General features: G+C 44.5%; 1 protein-coding gene across 2 annotated transcripts in view; it reads left to right on the plus strand.

The window, feature by feature from the left end:
• Positions 1-18,201, plus strand: part of hook2 (hook microtubule-tethering protein 2) — a 68,223-nt gene that overhangs the window by 24,607 nt on the left and 25,415 nt on the right. Inside the window, exons 5-12 of one of the 2 annotated variants that reach the window (XM_080216763.1) lie at positions 1,901-2,033; positions 3,261-3,328; positions 4,853-4,915; positions 5,709-5,786; positions 14,171-14,334; positions 15,694-15,834; positions 16,687-16,888; positions 17,853-17,963. In XM_080216763.1, the coding sequence (XP_080072889.1) occupies positions 1,901-2,033; positions 3,261-3,328; positions 4,853-4,915; positions 5,709-5,786; positions 14,171-14,334; positions 15,694-15,834; positions 16,687-16,888; positions 17,853-17,963 (960 nt within the window). Of the gene's footprint in view, positions 1-1,900; positions 2,034-3,035; positions 3,135-3,260; positions 3,329-4,852; positions 4,916-5,708; positions 5,787-14,170; positions 14,335-15,693; positions 15,835-16,686; positions 16,889-17,852; positions 17,964-18,201 lie in introns of those variants that run through there. The other variant, XM_080216764.1, reaches the window with a different exon arrangement.

Genomic DNA, 18,201 nt, shown 5'->3' on the forward strand with positions numbered 1-18,201 from the left:
TGATCTGGCCTCCACAGCCTTCTGCAGCAAAGAGTTCAATAGATTCACCATTCTCTGGCTGAAGAAATTCCTCCTCATCTCTGTTTTAAAGGATCGCCCCTTTAGCCTGAGGTTGTGCCCTCTGGTTCTAATTTTTCCTACTAGTGGAAACATCCCCCTCTCCATGTCCACTCTATCCAGGACTCGCAGTATCCAGTAAGTTTCAATAAGATCCCCCCTCACCCTTCTAAACTCCAACGAGTACAGACCCACAGTACTCAACCGTTGCTCATATGACAAACTCTTCATTCCAGGGATCATTCTTGTGAACCTCCTCTGGACCCATTTCCAAGGCCAGCACATCCTTCCTTAGATACGGGCCCCAAAACTGCTCACAGTGCTCCAAATAGGATCTGACCAGAGCCTTATACAGCCTCAGAATTACATCCCTCCTCTTGTATTCTAAAGGTGCATGTGTTCTATTAAAAAAAAAGCCATCGTTGGTGCATCTTTCATGTCTTCAATAAGTGTCAAAGTTATTTCAACACCAACTGTTAATATTCAAAGTTTTTAATGGGCAAGAGGATACAAAAAGACACTTGTTGTAAAGTTTGGTGTAATCACAGCTTCTGACTTGGATGGCATTAATATCCTTGTGGCTTTTGTGGTAACATTTTTCCCATCTTCATTAGACTTACGTTTTCATGGATGCCTGTACCGCAAATTACAAAATGCTATCCTTCAGTGTGTGCAAGTCTGGATATTTACTTTTCATTATATTGAAAGCTGCATCTTCTTTGACTGAGAGCATCACTTGTAGTTACTTAGCCATGAAGAATTACAGAATCCCTACAGTGCAGAAAGAGGCCATTCAGCCCATCACCTGCACTAACAGCAATCCCACCCAGCCCCTATCCCCATAATTCCATGTATTTACCCTGCCAATCCCTCTGACACTAAGGGACAATTTAGCATGGCTAATCCACCTAACACTCACAACTTTGGGCTGTGGGAGGAAACCAGAGTGCCAGGAAGAAACCCACGCAGACACAGGAAGTATGTGCAAACTCCACACGCACAGTCACCTGAGGCTGGAATTGAGCCCGGGTCCCTGGTGCTGTGAGGCAGCAGGGTGGCACAGTGGTGAGCATTGCTGCCTCATGGTGCCAGGGACCCGTGTTCAATTCCTGGCTTGGGTCACTGAGAAGTTCTGCGAGCAGTGACCCAAGTTGAGAATCGAACCCAGGTCCCTGGTGCTGTGAGGCAGCAGTACTGATCACTGGGCGAAGCTCTGCAGTTCGGAGTCTGCTTTATCTTGGGTTGACTGTCTGTATATAGGGTCCCAACTGGACCACTGCGTTATCCCCAAGCCAGGAAAGGTGAACCATCCGGAGTTCCTGATTTACTGCCTGGTGGCTACTGGAAAATGTACAAATGTGTAGCCTTTTGGTTACTATATTAAACAACTTAACAATTCTTGCTATGAGGTCTTAAAAAGCCACTTATGCAAAGGTGAACCCAAGCCTGTGTAGAATTGCACCCATCGGATCTTTTGGAAAGGAAAAGGAAAAAAAAATACTGAAAGAAAATTGTAATAGACTGACCTGCGCTCTCTGCATTGGCTGGATAGATTAGGTGAGGAAAATGGTCAAAAAAGGCAGCAGTAAACCTTCAAAACTAAAGACTAGAAGCATCAGTTCTCACATATCCTGTAACACTAGACCTAGCAATCCCCATTAGCTGTGTATATTGATACTGAACAGTGCAACTTCTAAAACACACCTTTGAAACAAAACCTACATGTTAATGTGTTCTCCAAATGTTAAATTTTGGATTTTGACACGCAGTCTGTTGCCCTGAAAGTAGGGAATTATTGATGAGTGCTTCACGTTAACTTTATTTCAATTGTTTTACTCTTCAGGTTCTCGGTCACCAGATTTCCGAGTACAGTCTGCCAGAGGTTAATCTAATAGGAGAACACTCAGATGCAGCAGAGCTCGGCCGAATGCTGCAGCTTGTGCTTGGCTGCGCCGTCAGCTGTGAGAAGAAACAGGGTAAGGTGCCAGCTGGTATAGTGGGCCATGCAGTACCTCCTAACTTGCTGCTGTGCAATTACCATAACATTACAAACTGAGGAACAGGGATGCTCCACCTAACCTGCAAATCTTTGGACACTGAGGGATAATTTAGCATGGCCAATCCACCTAACCGGCCCGTCTTTCAGACTGTGGGAGGAAACCGAAGCACCTGGAGAAACCCACACGGGGAGAAGGTGCAGGTACACACAGTCGATGACCCAAGCTGGGAATAGAACCCAGGTCCCTGGTACTATGAAGCAACAGCACTAACCACTGTGCCACCATGCTGCCCTGTATTACTAATCCAGTGACGTTACCACTATGCCACCAACTCCCCATAAGATGAATTGGACTGTGCGATTGTGAGCAAGTTCTCGGTGCAAAACTGCTCTTCGTTGGGCACCAATAATAACACACAGTGACAATCAGCCGAAAGTATCACCAACTTCAAGAACATTCACATGTAAATAGGGAGCAGAGTAACACAGCCGTTTACTCTGCATCGAGTCGCACTTTACGTGATCTGAGAATGCTTGATGCGGTCACAACAGGTTCCGATAATAGAAATTGTTTCTGCATTAAGCAGCAGCTATTTGCTGAAGACCTTAAAAAAAATGCACAAAAATGTAATTAATCGGATTTGAAATTTGATACTTCTAGGGAATTTGAAACTCAATTTTGGGCAGTAGGGCGAGGAATGAGGGGGGGCCAAGACCAAGCTGCCCCAGGAAAGCTCAGAAAAGGCAACAAATCTCACATATAAATTGTTCATTGCTGCCCTCTTTCCCCAAAGAGCTGTGCCACTTTCCGGGGCGTGGATCGCTCTGTATCTGCTATTAAGCCAGTTGTTTTTTTCATTTGCAAAGTCCTTTCTTTTTCTGCCTCTAACCCGGCCCACAAATGGAATGCTGCGTTGGCATGTGGCATTCCATGAAACTACCCAGCTGCTCAGTGGCAAAATCCAGCACGGGGAGAGTGCCGAGTTCAAATGGCACTGCAGGCTAGAATTAGAACTCTGCCCTTGAGGAGGGGGACTTTTAGGCTCTAACGCAGCACTTGTTAGCTCGGGTTTCTTCTGTAAGTTCTCCGCTTAACCGGGGTTCAGGTCCCGGCGATTACTTCAGAGCCATTTATACAATGCATTTTTTTTTTAACGCGGCAAATGTGATACCGTTCGATGGCTGAAGCACTTTTCCCTTTCAGAATACATCCAGCGTATCATGACGCTGGAGGAGTCCGTTCAACATGTTGTCATGACGGCCATCCAGGAGGTAAGCACGATGTAGCTGTGGGCATTTATAAAACGTTAATAATTTTCTAACATTATAATGAATTAACACCGGAGACAATAGACACTGCTGCTTCCATTAACTAGAAAAAGAATGTGCTCTGAATAAATATTTTCTTGTCTTCTGTCTGGTATCTTTAATGAATTGATAATTAGAAATGAAATTAGTAAAATTACTAAAGTGTTAAAGATGAATAATTCAATTATAATCTCTAGAATTTGGACAAGTTTCACTTCAAAGGCTTGTTTAATTTCAAGCCCTTTTTAAAATGTTTCTGCTGAAATGCATGTTTAAACCCCACTTTTAGATAAAAATAAACCAACGGGGATAAAAATAAGATGGGGGCAGTCATGAAAGAAAGAAATGGAATTTAAAAAGCATTGTTGTTCTTGGGATATCCCAAATGTGTTTTACAATCAACACCTTTTTTTTAAGCATACTCACAGTTGTTTTGTACAGAAGTGCAACAAGCAATGTACTCAGCAGGGTATGGTAAAGAATGAGTGAATGGTCAGTTATTCCGTTTCTTTTTGGGTTGCTTGAAGTGCCCAGTGGCGAATAATGCCACCAAGCCTCTTATTTCCATCCTGAACACGCAGACTTGATTCCCGTTTTAGTGACTTACTCCAAAAGAAAGCCTGACTAGGGCAGCACGGTCACACCTTGGCACTGCTGCCTCACAGTGCCAGGGACCTGGATTCGATTCCTGGCTTGGGTCACTGTCTGCGTAGAATCTGCACGGTCTCCCCATGTCTCTGCGGGTTTCCTCCCACAGCCCAAAAGATGTGCTGGTCAGGTGCATTGTCCATGCTAAATGCTTCCTCAGTGTTACCCGAACAAGCGCCAGAGTGTGGCTACTAGGGGATTTTCACAGTAACTTCTTTGCAGTGTTAATGTAAGCCAACTTGTGAAGCTGATAAATTAACTTTAACCGACCAAAAGTGTAGCACGAAATCTGAGTGTCAACCATTTTGTGTGTTCAATCTTGAGTGGGGTTCAGATCCCAGTGGGGTTCACCACTGTGTCATCGTGCTGCCCTGGTCAAGGCTTTCTTTGAAGTAAAACGGGAACCAAGTCTGCATGTTCAGGGTGGAAATAAGAGACCTTTAGACTTTGAGGCGAGTTGATTCTTAGTTCGACTAGTAGCATTTATGCTTTCTAATTAGGAACCCTACATTTGATAGAAGCTCAGTGATGAACAGAGGACATTTACATTACTTGTGAGATTCTAGTAATCTTCCTGTGCACCAGGGCTCTTTATACCCACTGTCCTGTTTTATGGTGGTGCCTCTCTGTTGAATTCATTGTGCAGTTGTGGAACTGAAAATGGGATATTTTCTAAAGGCAAAATAATTCAATTAAAAATATCCAATTTTATCTTTTGAAGCTCTACTACAGATTATAAATCTCTTGATCAGTCCATCTCTCTGGTTACCACCCATTTCCGCTACTATCCACTGGCATTCATTACTTCACTGTTATTAATAACTTTTCTTTTTGTTCCAGCTTTTGACCAGGGACCCATGTGAATCAATGCATAGCGACAGCTATAGTGATGTGGATTGCCAGGTAACCAACTTTTGAATTTAGCTGTTGCTCGGCACAGTGGTTAACACTGCTGCCTCACCGCACCAGGGATCTGGGTTCGATTCCAGCCTCAGGAAATGGAGTTTGCGTGTTCTCCCCGTGTATGTGCGGGTTTCCTCCAGGTGCTCCGGTTTCCTCCCACAGTCCAATGATGTGTTGGTCAGGTTGATCGGCCATGCTCAATTGCCCTTTAGTGTTAGAGAGATTAGCAGGGTAAATACGTGGGGTTATGGGAATAGGACGTGAGTAGGACTGTTGTTGGTGCAGGCTCAATGGGCCAAATGGCCTCTTTCTGCACTGTACGGATTCTGTGATTCATACTAATCCGTTAGAAGTTGGCAGTGTTATGCATTGGAGGCCTTGTGGCACAGTGGGTAGCGTCCTACCTCTGAACCAGAAGTTCCTGATTCAAGTCAACTTGATGACCACAGAAGCTGCGTCCATAAAGTGGTTGCTTTTATCAGCCTGTTCATCCTTTTGGTGCATCTATGGCAGGAGTGTCTCCCGATTAGAGTGTCTACCTTCTAATGACAGGCTGGTGACTTGTTCCAGCTACGAAAGCAGATGCCCCTGTCTCGTGCGACTCCACATTTGGGAATTGTTTCGTGTATGAAACAGCAAATACTGGTTGGCATTTACAGTGGAGGTCAGTGGACCATTTACTTCACAGATCCCAACGTAGCTGTCAGGTTTGCTACACAGCCACTCTGTATACTGAAAAGTGAATAAGGTGATATGTTGAGATTAGCAAATTGAAGTAATCTTTTCCTTCCAGTTGAAGAAATTCAGTTTGTGTGACGAGGTGGAACCGAAGGACGAGCTCTCTCAGCGTTGTCGTGATCTGGATCTGCAGGTGTGTGCTTAAAAATGAGTTGGATTTTTAACGTGTCTCAGTAGAACTTGAGATATTTGAAAGGGGCCAATAACTGATCTAACCCTGATTTGTTTAGCTTTATGACTAGCTGGTTTTTTTTTCTCTCTCAACCACCCACCACACTCACCCTGGGCGGCACAGTGGTTAGTACTGTTGCCTCTCAGCGCCACCGACCCAGATTCCATTCCTGGCTCAGGTCACTGTCTTGTACAGAGCCTGTGCATTCTCCCCGTGTCTGCGTGGGTTTCCTCCGGGTGCTCCGGTTTCCTACCACGGCCCAAAGATTGGCCTTGCTAAATTCTCCCTCAGCGTACCTGAAAAGGCGTTGAGTGTGGTGGCTAGGAGATTTTCACGGTAACTTAATATTTATTTATTAATCACAAGTAGGCTTACAATAATACTGCTATTAAGTTACTGTGAAGATCCCATAGTTGCCACAATCTGGTCCCTGTTCGGATATACAGAGAATTTAGCGTGGCCAATCTTTGGAGTGTGGAAGAAACCAGAGTGTCTGGAGGAAACCCATGCAGACATGGGGAAAATGTGCAAAATCCACACAGACAGCGAGTGACCCAAGCTGGGAATGGAACCCAAATCCTGGTGCTATGAGGTAGCAATGCCAACCACTGTGCTGCCCATTGAGCATTAATGTAAGCCTACTTGTGGCATTAATAAATAAACTTTAAGAAACTAGCTACACTATCAGTGGCAGCCTTGTGTGGAGGGAGATTGAGCTTCAATCCCTTTTCCCGAAATACATTGAACGTTCTACTCTATTAAAGATGATATGTAAATGCGTGTTATTTGAGAGTAAGCGACAAAATACTCCTCTAGACATTATTTCCTTGTTAACAAAACATTTCACCTTGTATACAATGTCTCAGAAGTTCCTTCTTCCAATATAAGATTGCAATACTAATACCGATTTTCTTTTTTGTTCCGGACCCAACCCCTACTGTCGTCTTTTCTGGGGTCTGCAAAGATCTGACGTTGCGTGTGCTGTCAGTCTGCCTGATGTTGCAACACTCCTGTTGAACCTTTGCGCACAAACTTGAATTGTTATTTTTAATGAAAGCCAGTGATGTCCTTAGAGAATACTAACTTCTTAAAACTAAATCAGATTTTAAATACGCTCTGGTGGGGGTGGGTAGATGGTGTCCCTTGGAAAACTCTCTGCACACATAGACTTGTACATTGTTATGTTTTCACAATGCTGTAACCCGTACAGAACCATAGAGAATTAGCTGGAGGAAGAGTGCCCTGCAGAGCTTGTGAAGCCTGTTGCACAGCACTGCCCTGGTTGCAAATTAGATCCCAAGCTGGGCTTCCTGGGTTGGAATAAATTCTGCAGCCAGCGGTTTTGGTTCAACAACAGCCGACGTAATCACATCAAGTTACTTATCCCCTATCTCGCAGGATAAAAGCCAAGTTTATGTTCAGTTTTGGGAAGGCAATGACCTCGCAGTATTATCACTAGATTATTAATCCAGAAACTCAGCTAATGTTCTGTGAATGCAGGTTCGAATCCCACCACGGCAGATGTTGGAATTTGAATTCAATAGAAGAATAATCTGGAATTACGAATCTGCTGATGATCATGAAACCATTGTCAATTGTCAGAAAAACCTTTGTCCTTTAGGGAAGGAAATCTGCCATCCTTGCCTGGCCTACATGTGACTCCAGAGCCACAGCAATGTGGCTGACTGTCAACTGCCCTTGGGCAACTCAGATGCCCAACCAGTGACACCCATGTCCCACGAACGAATAATTTGAAAAGGTTTTTGCTCTCCTCTCCACTGCCCACTTGAAAAATGAAATTGGTAAACACTTACATTAGGCTTGCAGTCCTTTTTCCAAAATAGTAAGTAGTTGAAAGGGTCCTCTTTTAAATGGAGGATTGTCCCACCAAAAGTATTGATGTACACCTACATAGTGACTCTGGTTTCTCTGGTATTTTGCAAACAACTGCAGTTCTGACCATGTCTTACTTGAGACTAAGACCATAAGGCATAGGAGCAGAATTAGGCCACTCGGCCCATTGAAACTGCTCTGCCATTCGATCATGGCTGATGTTTTTCTCATCCCCATTCTCCTGCCTTTTCCCCATAACCCCTGATCCCCTTATTAATCAGGAACCTATCTATCTCTGTCTTAAAGACGCTCAATGACCTGGCCTCCACAGTCTTCTGTGGCAAAGAGTCCACAGATTCACCACTCTCTGACGGAAGAAATTCCTCCTAATCTCTGTTTTAAAGGATTGTCCCTTTAGCCTGAGGTTGTGCCCTCTGGTTCTAGTTTTTCCCACCAGTGGAAACATCCTCTCCACGTCCACTCTAACCAGGCCTCGCAATATCCTGTAAGTTTCAATAAGATCCCTCCTCATCCTTCTAATCTCCAACAAGTACAGACCCAAGTGTCCTCAACCGTTCCTCATATGACTGAGGTTTATATATAATATCATTTGAAGCAAAGAAGAACTTGCTGAAAAAAAAATGTTTTACTGGAACATGAATGTGGCATGGCATCGGTAAGCCTGTACAAAGTAACGTCTCTGAGAAACTTTATTCAGCTTGTAGTTGTAGTGGCTGCATCAGTGATTTATTTAACCTGTGAAGCCATGCGTACAATGACATTGCATTCCTTCAACTAGCAGAATAATACGATTGCTGGTACGCCTCTGGTAATTGTGAACTGATTTTCTGATTGACGAATCTAATTATTGTTCCTGCGGAAATGGCTTGTTTTATTAATTTGGGGAGCTGGGAAGGCACGCCATGTGGAAAGCTTGGCTCCTTTGCAAATGCACTGTTGCCACCGGACGTCTAATAATATTAGAACTAAACTCTGCCAGCTCTGTTGATGCTATTCCAAAGTCTGACCTTTTACTTAACTATTTAAAAGCAGGGACATTTTTAGCTGTCTTTATTCTGAAGCTTCTAATGTGGCCATTCTGCTGATTTTAAAACTACAGGCTCCCATGATACTCATGTCGCCAAATGGCCTTTGTCTTTGAATGCTAGGAAGTTAGTTAAAATCACTAAAGGAATCACTTTCCGAGGTGAAATGGCAGCACCCTTTAAGAAAAGAAGTAAGATTAAAAAGACCAAAAGGGAAAATGCTGGAAAATCTCAGCGAGTCTGGCAGTATCTGTAAGGAGAGAAAAGAGCTGACATTTTGAGTCCAGACCTGCTGAGATTTTCCTGTGTTTTCTCTTTTGGTTTCAGATTCTAGCATCCACAGTAATTTGCTCTTATCAAGATAAGACATTGGGGTGGAGAGAATAAAACAGCAGAAGCCTAAATCAGTGTCCACTTACAAGTAGACTTGCATTGATAAAACAAGCGCAGGTAATTTGTGTTTATTCCAGTTATAAACTCCATGTCCCTAGCTCTTTATTTGTGGCACAGTGGTTAGCCCTGCTGCCTCACAGCGCCTGGGATCCGGGTTCGATTCCCGGCTTGGGTCACTGTCTGTGCAGAATCTGCATGTTCTCCCCATGTCTGCGTGGATTTCCTCTGGGCACTCCAGTTTCCTCCCACAGTTCGAAAGACGTGTTGGTTAGGGTGCATTGGCCATGTTAAATTATCCCTCAGTGTACCCGAACAGGCATCTTGAGTGTGGTGGCTGGAGAATTGTCACAGTAACTTCGTTGCAGTGTTAATGTAAGCCTACTTGTGACTAATAAATAAATAAACTTTTATTTTATTCAATAAAGAAAAGATTGGCACAGCTCAAACCAACATGGAGAAGACTATGATCTGCCTTCTGACAGAGCATACACAATGATAGTGATTAGTTCATGCTGTAACATGGGCAGACTTGCTCGTGCAAGGAATATAGCACAGACATGACGGAAATTCCTTTACAACATTGAAAAAATGACGTTCGTTTAAATCAAGGTTGTAGAGATCGGGCAGCAGGTTAGATTCCTACAAGGGACAGGGTTATTATTTTCCCTAGTCAATATTGTAAGACATGATAACACATACATGACCTCTGTCAAGATTTCAACTGTTTACACAGCACTTGTCTTCCATAAAAGGATGAGAGATTCGCACCGTGAAGCTTTTTAGTGATGCGCTCTAAAAGCCAAAGAAACCAGTGTTTATTGTTCTAAATGCCCTTGAGGATTTGTTTGTGCAACATCTATTTGGCTCTTAGTGCAGAACCTTAGGGGCAAAGTACAGAACTCATCAGACTAAGTATACAAAATGGACCAAGTGTTCCGATACATCACGTGGACTGCAGCGGTTCACTGGGTAACTCACCACCACCACCTTGAGGTTAGTTAGGGAGGGATGGGTAACAAATGCCGGCCTGGCCAGAAGTGCCCACTTTTCACTGTATGAGACAACATGAGACAACAAATCAAATCAAACCATATCGAACGATCACTTTTAAAAAAAAATCCAATCCTGAATTTGAACCATCCATGTGAAAGGTTAATGATTCTAGAAAGAGATAATCATTCTGTCACCACACTACAGGGCGGCACAGCGGCACTGCTGCCTCACAGCGCCAAGGACCTGGGTTCGATTCCTGACTTAGGTCACTGCCTGTGCGGACTTTTCACCTTCTCCTCATGTCTGCATGATTTCTTCCCCCCGCCCCATTGGCCATGCTAAATTTGTTTCAGAATTGCCCAGAGCCACTCGCTGGGTAGTCAAGAGAGAGATCGACATATCTGGATTTTGAATATTTGTGAATACGTCACAGATGGATGGCACAGTGCTGCCTCACAACTCCAGGGACCTGGGTTCAATTCCCAGCTTGGGTCACTGCCTGTGCAGAGTTTGCACATTCTCCTTGTGTCTGCATAGGTTTCTTCTGGGTGCTCCAGTTTCCTCCCACACTCCAAAGATGTGCGGGTTAGGTGGATTGGCCATGCTAAGTTGCCCCTTAGTCTTCCAAGATGTGTTAAATTAGAGGAATTAGTGAGGTAAAGAGTTGATGGGGATCAGGTCTGGGTGGGATTGTTGTCGGTGCAGACTCAATGGGCAAATGCCCTCTTCCTGCACTGTTGGGATTCTGATTTCTATGGGATTCTATGATGTACCATTCAAAGGAAAGTTACATTATTCAGTTCAGTAATTTGTCTAATACATTTGCTTCATAAAGGCAAAAGAATAAATGGCAAAAAAAACTCACTAAGGGAGCCAGGTTAAGGTAAGGTTTTAAAAACAGTAGAGTACTTTTTAAAAATATAAAGTTTTAACAACGGTACCTTACACTGCTGTACAAGTATATTAACCTATGTGGATTGGAGTCAGAGTTCTGCATGAGCATACCTCTTATTAACATTGTAACCCAAATGTTACCTGAGCATGGCTTTTGTGATAGTGACTTAAATTTTCTTTTTGCAATGATATCAGTTATCTGCAGAATATGTTATAATTTGGAGTGGGACCTTGTACCCAAATTTGCTGTCCCCAAGATTGCTGACATGGGCTCAAGGTGTGAAACCTGGAGATCGTGGATCTCACCTGTGATGTAATTAGGTTCAGGCCCACGATGGCGTGAACCTGATTTAAATACACTTTAATAAATCTTAATATCATTAACCACCCCAACCTCCAGCCAGACATTGACTCCCCACTATATATTCCCAGTGCACTGAAGTGATATCATGTCAGTGTTTCTTCAGAATGAACTCTTCAAAATGCAGCTAATGAAACAACAAAACTTACTCCAACTTAAATCAAAGAAAGTGTTTAATAAAGAAACTTCATTACTCCAAACTTGAGGCCTCGCCCTAGGCCACTCCAAGCTCTCCACAATTCTACGTAGTTCCTTATTTATAGTGAATCAGTTGGTCAGCTGACTATTACATCACTCTGTGATTACTGGGTCAGCTGACCCTTACATCTTGCTCCTATTGGTCACATTACATCCAATACAAATTTGTTACTGGTTACATTCTGACCTAGATGTGAACCAGTTTTGGGGACCCCCCCCCCCCCCACCCCCCCCCCACCCCAGGGGCATAAAGATCAGTATAGCTCCTGTGGGAGACGAGCATGGTCAGGCAGTGGCATCATGCCAACCAGCAGTGCCAACCTGTGTTGAAGAGGATGTTGGTGGGAGCATAATGGGAGGGGGAGGATTCAGTTGTATGTGGCAGTAGCTAGGGGCAGATGTGGGAGCTGACAATGCTAGTGATGGCCTGGCCAGTTCTGGAGAGAAAACCTACCTGTGCTGTTTTTCTTCCTCAAACCCACACACTTCCAAATTCTGGTAAGATATCCCTCCCTCCCTCCCTCCCCCGCCCCCGATCCAATTTGTTGCAATTATAGAATCCCTACACTACAGAAGGAGGCCATTTGGCCCATCAAGTCTTCACTGACCACAATCCCACCTTGGCCCTCTTCCTGTAACCCCACAAATTTACCTTGCCAAACCCCCGATACTAGGTCCATTTAGCATGGCCAGTCAACTTAACCAAACTCTTTGGAGTTTGGGAGGAAAGCGAAGCCCTTGGAGGAAACCCACGTAGACATGGGGAGAACATGCAAACTCCACACAGACTGTGACCCGAGGCCGGAATTGAACCCGGATCCCTGGTGCTGTGAGGCAGCAGTGCTAACCACTGTGCCACCATGCTGCCCAATGCCTGTTCGCATACTGCGGTATTACAGGTGCACCTTTTTCTTTACTCCATCCTTAACATTACAAGGCCAATGCTCAGAATGGACCAGGCAAACCCAAACCCATTCCTTGCTTGCTCCAGAAATCAAATTCCAATTGCACCCAATTCGTGTTCCCCACAAGACAGACAAACAAGATCCAAGCTGACAAGATAAGGCCATCTTGTGCTTGATCCAACACTTGATCTTAACCAAAAGACTGAGAATGACATTTTCGTGCTTGGTTCACTTCAGGACCAAGCACCTCAGTTTCTTCTCTTTTCTCCCTTCCCAGCTCGTCATCCTCAAGCTCAGCAATTGTCCTGCCCTCACTGCCCCTCTAATAGAAATGCAGGGCATTAAGGTGGCTCTATTCAACCCTTGGCGAGGGGAGACAGGGATATAATGGTAATGTCACTCGACTGGTAATCCAGAGGCCCAGGCTAATGCTGCAGGGCAGTCTGTGCCCATCTTGGCTAAAGAGGAACCAACTGATCGGCAAGGAATCAAAGTTGACTTCAGCTTTTAGTTTGTATTAGAATGGCTGTGCATGATTATTTGCCCTAATTGCTGCTTCTCAAGCATGCATATTGTTTTGTTAATATTTATAAGTCATGAAATACCATCACAGCATGTTTCTGTTCCCTGTCATGTGCTGTGTACGCTATTGCCTGCAGTTGTCTCATTTATTCAGAGCATTGGACAAGTGACATTTCAATTTGGAGCCTCACCGTCCGTGCCAAGCGAGACCTTGGCATAGAAGGAGGCGAGTGAAGGAAAGGGAGGTTTTCTGCTGCTGCAGTTACATTGTGGAGATACCTGACACCTATGTTGTGCTGTCCTGCATCAAGGTGAACCTGGGGATTGGAAAGCAGATGCAAGAACAGTCTTTATTATAATGTGTCTGGATGATGACCAAAATCCTGCCCAGATACAGGTCCTTTTTAACAGCACCACAGTCTGTTTAAATGAGTGCATTAATCCATCATATACATCCACGTTTGATTTGATTTATTATTGTCACATGTATTAGCATACAGTGAAAAGTATTGTTTCTTGCATGCTGTACAGACAAAACATACTGTACATAGAAGAGGAAAGGAGAGAGTGCAGAACATAGTGTTACAGTCATAGCTAGGGCATAGAGAAGGATCAACTTAATGCGAAGTTGGTCCATTCAAAAGTCTGACGGAACAGGAGAGAAGGTGTTCTTGAGTCGGTTGGTACATGACCTCAGATTTTTTTAACTTTCTCCCGATGGAAGGGAGAATGTCCGGGGTGCATTGGGATCCTTAATTATGCTAGCTGCTTTGCCGAGGCAGCAGGAAGTGTAGAGAGAGTCAGTAGATGGGAGGCTGGTTTGCGTGATGGACTGGGCTACATTCACAACCTTTTGTATTTCCTTGTGGCCTTGGGCAAAGCAGGAGCCAGACCAAGCTGTGATACAACCAGAAAGAATCCTTTCTGTGGTGCATCTGTAAATGTTGGTGAGAGCCGTAGCTGATTCTTCATCCTTAAGACCAGGCACATTGTCTCATTTTCTCTTCACTCTGGAAGTAAACCTAGTGGGAAGAAAGTATTTTTATTTCTCCTCCAGGAGATGGTCACCATATGATGGGTTTTAACAAAAAGGTTTAGAGCACAGGAGACAAAACGCACCAAACAACCAACTCCTTCTGGTGCCAAGGACTTTCCTCTCCACTCCACCCAAGGCTTTGACTCTTAGATTTATCCCAACAGGTTGCAAGTCTGCTGGATGAAAAGAGCAGTTTGATAGCTGAGAACAAAGTGCTGCGTGAAAAGATGAACCGTTCAGACTCCTTCGAGGAATCGACCACGATCACCAACAAGAAGCTCCTTCTACTGCAGAGCCAACTGGAGCAGTTACAGGAGGAGAACTTCAGGTAGCTTGCCTACTTTTCTTAAATTTATTGAAGTTTTTTTTATTAAATTTTTGAACATGCTTGGACAAATTTGCATTTCAAATGCAGCAATCACAGAATCCCTGCAGTGCAGAAGGAGGCCATTCAGCCCATCAAGCTGCACCAATGACAATTCCACCCAGGCCCTATCCCCATTACCCCACGTATTTATCCTCCTAATCCCCCTGACACTAAGGGGAAATTTACCATTGCCAATCAACCTGCACATCTTTGGACCGTGGAAGGAAATAGGAGGAAACCCACACCGACGCTGGGAGAATGTGCAACTCCACACAGATCCAAGGCTGGAATTGATCCATGGTGCTGTGAGGCAGCAGTGTTAACTGTTGTGCCACAGAAAGTTATTGAAATATTGCTGAAAATATGTTGCCAGAGTTTTTCACCTTGTACTTAATGGACAAAAACAAAAGTGCCAAAATTTTCAAACAGTCACAATATATATAATACAGTATTAAGTGCTGATTGGTTGACAAGTCGACACTGACTGGCTGAAGCATTGCTATGGAGAAAGCAGTGAGGATCCCCAAGCTCCTGAGTAATTTCAAAAAGCTGCAAAGCTTGGCCATATCCCTTTTGTTTGCAGAGGATGGGTTTTTACAAATGAATGAATATTGCTTCTAGCGAGTGTATAATGAGCCACCTTACAATCTCTACTGATTATCTTAAACATTATGGCCGGAATTCTACCACCCACCCGGGAGTCAGAGCGAGCGAGGGGGCGGACAATGGGAAGGTCCGTTGACCTTTCGGGTAGGATTTTTCAGTCTCAGATTGAGTAGAATCCCACCTTGTGTCTCCTGCCAACGCACAATGGTCGCAGCTACCCGAATGTGCGTGTGCACCGGTCCAGGTGGACACAGAAATCCAACAATGCCATCTCTCAAGGACAGCAGGACAACAGACTTGTTGTTTGGAAAATTCTGGGTGCAAAGAGACAGCCGATGTTCCGGCACGGCGGCACAGTGATCAGCACTGCTGCCTCACAGCTCCAGGGACCCTGGTTCGATTCCCGGCTTAGGTCACTGTCTGTGTGGAGTCTGCACATTCTTCCTGTGTCTGCATGGGTTTCCTGCGAGTGCTCCAGCTTCCTCTCTCGGTCCAAAGGTGTGCTGGTTAAGTGCATTGGCAATGTTAAATTCTCCCTCAGTGTACCCGAACAGGCGCCGAAGTGTGGTGACTAGGGGATTTTCACAGTAACTTCATTGCAGTGTTAATGTGAGCCTACTTGTGACTAATAAATAAATGAGCTATAAAACTATAATGCCCCACCTTCCTCCTTCGTAAGTGAAACCCTTCCGTGTTTTGTCCCCCCTCCTCCAGGTTGGAAGGAATCAAGGATGATTTCCGTATCCGGTGTGAGGTGATGGAAAAGGAGGTGTATGATTTACAACACAGGAATGATGAGCTCACCAGCCTGGCAGAGGAGTCCCAGTCTCTCAAAGACGAAATGGACATTTTGAGGTACGGTTACAGCCCCTGCTCATTAATTCGCCAACGTAAGTTACATGGTCGCAAAATCTTGTACGTAGGCTTGGTTTAAGTGTGTTGTAGCACAAGTAACAAAAGAACTGAACCCCAACCAGCATTAACAGAAACACCCCTAGCTGAGGGGCCTTCCATTCACCTCAGCCAATTCGCAAATGGTGCCTGAATAGAGGGTTGCTTTTGGCATTCCTGTTACATAGAAACATAGAAGATAGGAGCAGGAGGAGGCCATTTGGTCCATCGAGCCTGCTCCACCATTCATCACAATCATGACTGATCATCCAACTCAATAGCCTAATCCTGCTTTCCCCCCATTACCTTTGATCCCTTTTGCCCAAAGTGCTATATCCAGCCACCTGTTAAATATATTCAGTGTTTCATATAAATATATTCAATGTCACCATGCCGCCCCTATGTATGCCATCATTTGAATTCAATTTTTAAAAATCTGAAATTAAGAATCTATTGATGACCATGAAACCATTGTCGGAAAAACCCATCTGGTTCACAAAAGTCCTTTAGAGAAGGAAATCTGCCTTCCTTACGTGGTCTGGCCTACATGTGACTACAAAACCACAGCAATGTGGTTGATTCTCAACTGTCCTTGCGTAACTAGGCATAGACAATAAAAGCTGGCCAGCCAGCGATGCCCATGTCCCACAAATGAATAAAAAAAAGAACTGCTGCAATAAGCATATACTTTCTCCTTCCCAGTCAATACAAGGAGTTGTTACCCTCTGAGCACACAAGTTGTTGTAGCAGCAGGTGATTTTTTTTTAAGTACTAAAGGAGTCAGACTAATAAAGATTTTGCGGACGTTGTTGACAGGCACTCTTCCGACAAAGTCAATAAGCTGGAGGCTACTGTGGAGGCTTACAAGAGGAAACTTGAGGACTTGGGGGACCTGCGTAGACAAGTCAAGCTCCTGGAGGAGAGGAACACCGTGTACATGCAGAAGACCTTTGACCTGGAGGAGGAGTTGAAGAAAGCCAACTCAGTGCGCAGTCAGCTGGAGGCTTACAAGAGGCAGGTAATGTGAAACGAGCTGATTAACCTGGGCTCATTGCTTCTGATTTTGAACCAACCCCACAGGCACCACAATATTCTTCCCCAACACCCCACTCAGCAGCACTTCATTCGCCTGACAGGTGGTATTTCCATTTCCATTTTCACATTAACCCTCTCGTTGTTGCGTAACTAGATGTTACGTCACATGTTGGCCCATCCTTATTATATTGTGACAATCTAAGGTAATTTCACAAAGGATCTGTTTATTCATTCGCGGGACATGAGCATCACTGGCTGGCCAGCATTTCTTGCCCATCCCTTGTTAACCTTGAACTGAGCCTCTCGCTTGCCCATTTGAGAGAACAGTTGAGAATCAGCCACGTTGCTGTGGCTCTGGAATCGCATGTTGGCCAGACCGGGTAAGGTTGGCAGATTTCCTTCCCTAAAGGACGTTAGTGAATGGGTTTTTTCAACAATCGACAATGGTTTCATGGTCATCAGTAGATTCTTAATTCCAGATATTTTTTATTGAATTCAGATTCCACCACCTGCATGACAGGACTCGAACCTGGGTCCCCAGGACATAAGCTGAGTTTCTGGATTAATAATCTAGTGATAATACCACTAGGCCATCACTTTGAGCTTGTTGGACACTAATTTGGGCGAATTTCCCTGTCGAGCTGGAGCTGGTTCCTGGCTTGGGGTCACTGTCTGTGTGGAGCCTGCACGTTCTCCCCGTGTCTGCATGGTTTCCTCCAGGTGCTCCGGTTTCCTCCCGCAGTCCAAAGACGTGCTGGTTAAGGTGCATTGGCCATGCTAAATTCTCCCTCTATGTGCCCGAACTGGCACCGGAGTGTGGCGACTCGGGGATTTTCACTGTAACTTCATTGCAATGTTAATGTGATTCTACTTGTGACACTCATTAAAAAAAACTTAAATACACTGACTGTTTTTGTTCATTTCCCCCTTTGTTTTTAAATCTGAAGGTTCACGAGCTTCACAACAAACAGTCAGAGGAGTCGATGAAAACAGAAAAGTGGCAGTTTGAGTTCAAGCACCTACAGGAGAAGCACGACGCACTGATGAAAGAGAAAGAGGTAAGCGCAGGATAACAAGATACACTCAGAAATGTACAGAATCAGCGTGCGAAAGACCAGTGTTTCGAGCGATCACATCAGGATGTTCAGAAACAGAAAATCCTGACAGCACAGAAAGAGGCCATTCAGCCCATCATGCCTGTGCCAGCTCCATGCTCAGCAGGTCAGGTAGTTTCTGTTAACTGTGCAGGATGATCTTGACCTGAAACTTTGAACTCTGCAGATGCTGCCTGACCTG

This window comes from Carcharhinus amblyrhynchos, chromosome 33 (assembly GCF_965287045.1).
Source record: "Carcharhinus amblyrhynchos chromosome 33, sCarAmb.v2.hapA, whole genome shotgun sequence".
In the NCBI taxonomy this organism is placed as follows: Eukaryota; Metazoa; Chordata; class Chondrichthyes; order Carcharhiniformes; family Carcharhinidae; genus Carcharhinus; species Carcharhinus amblyrhynchos.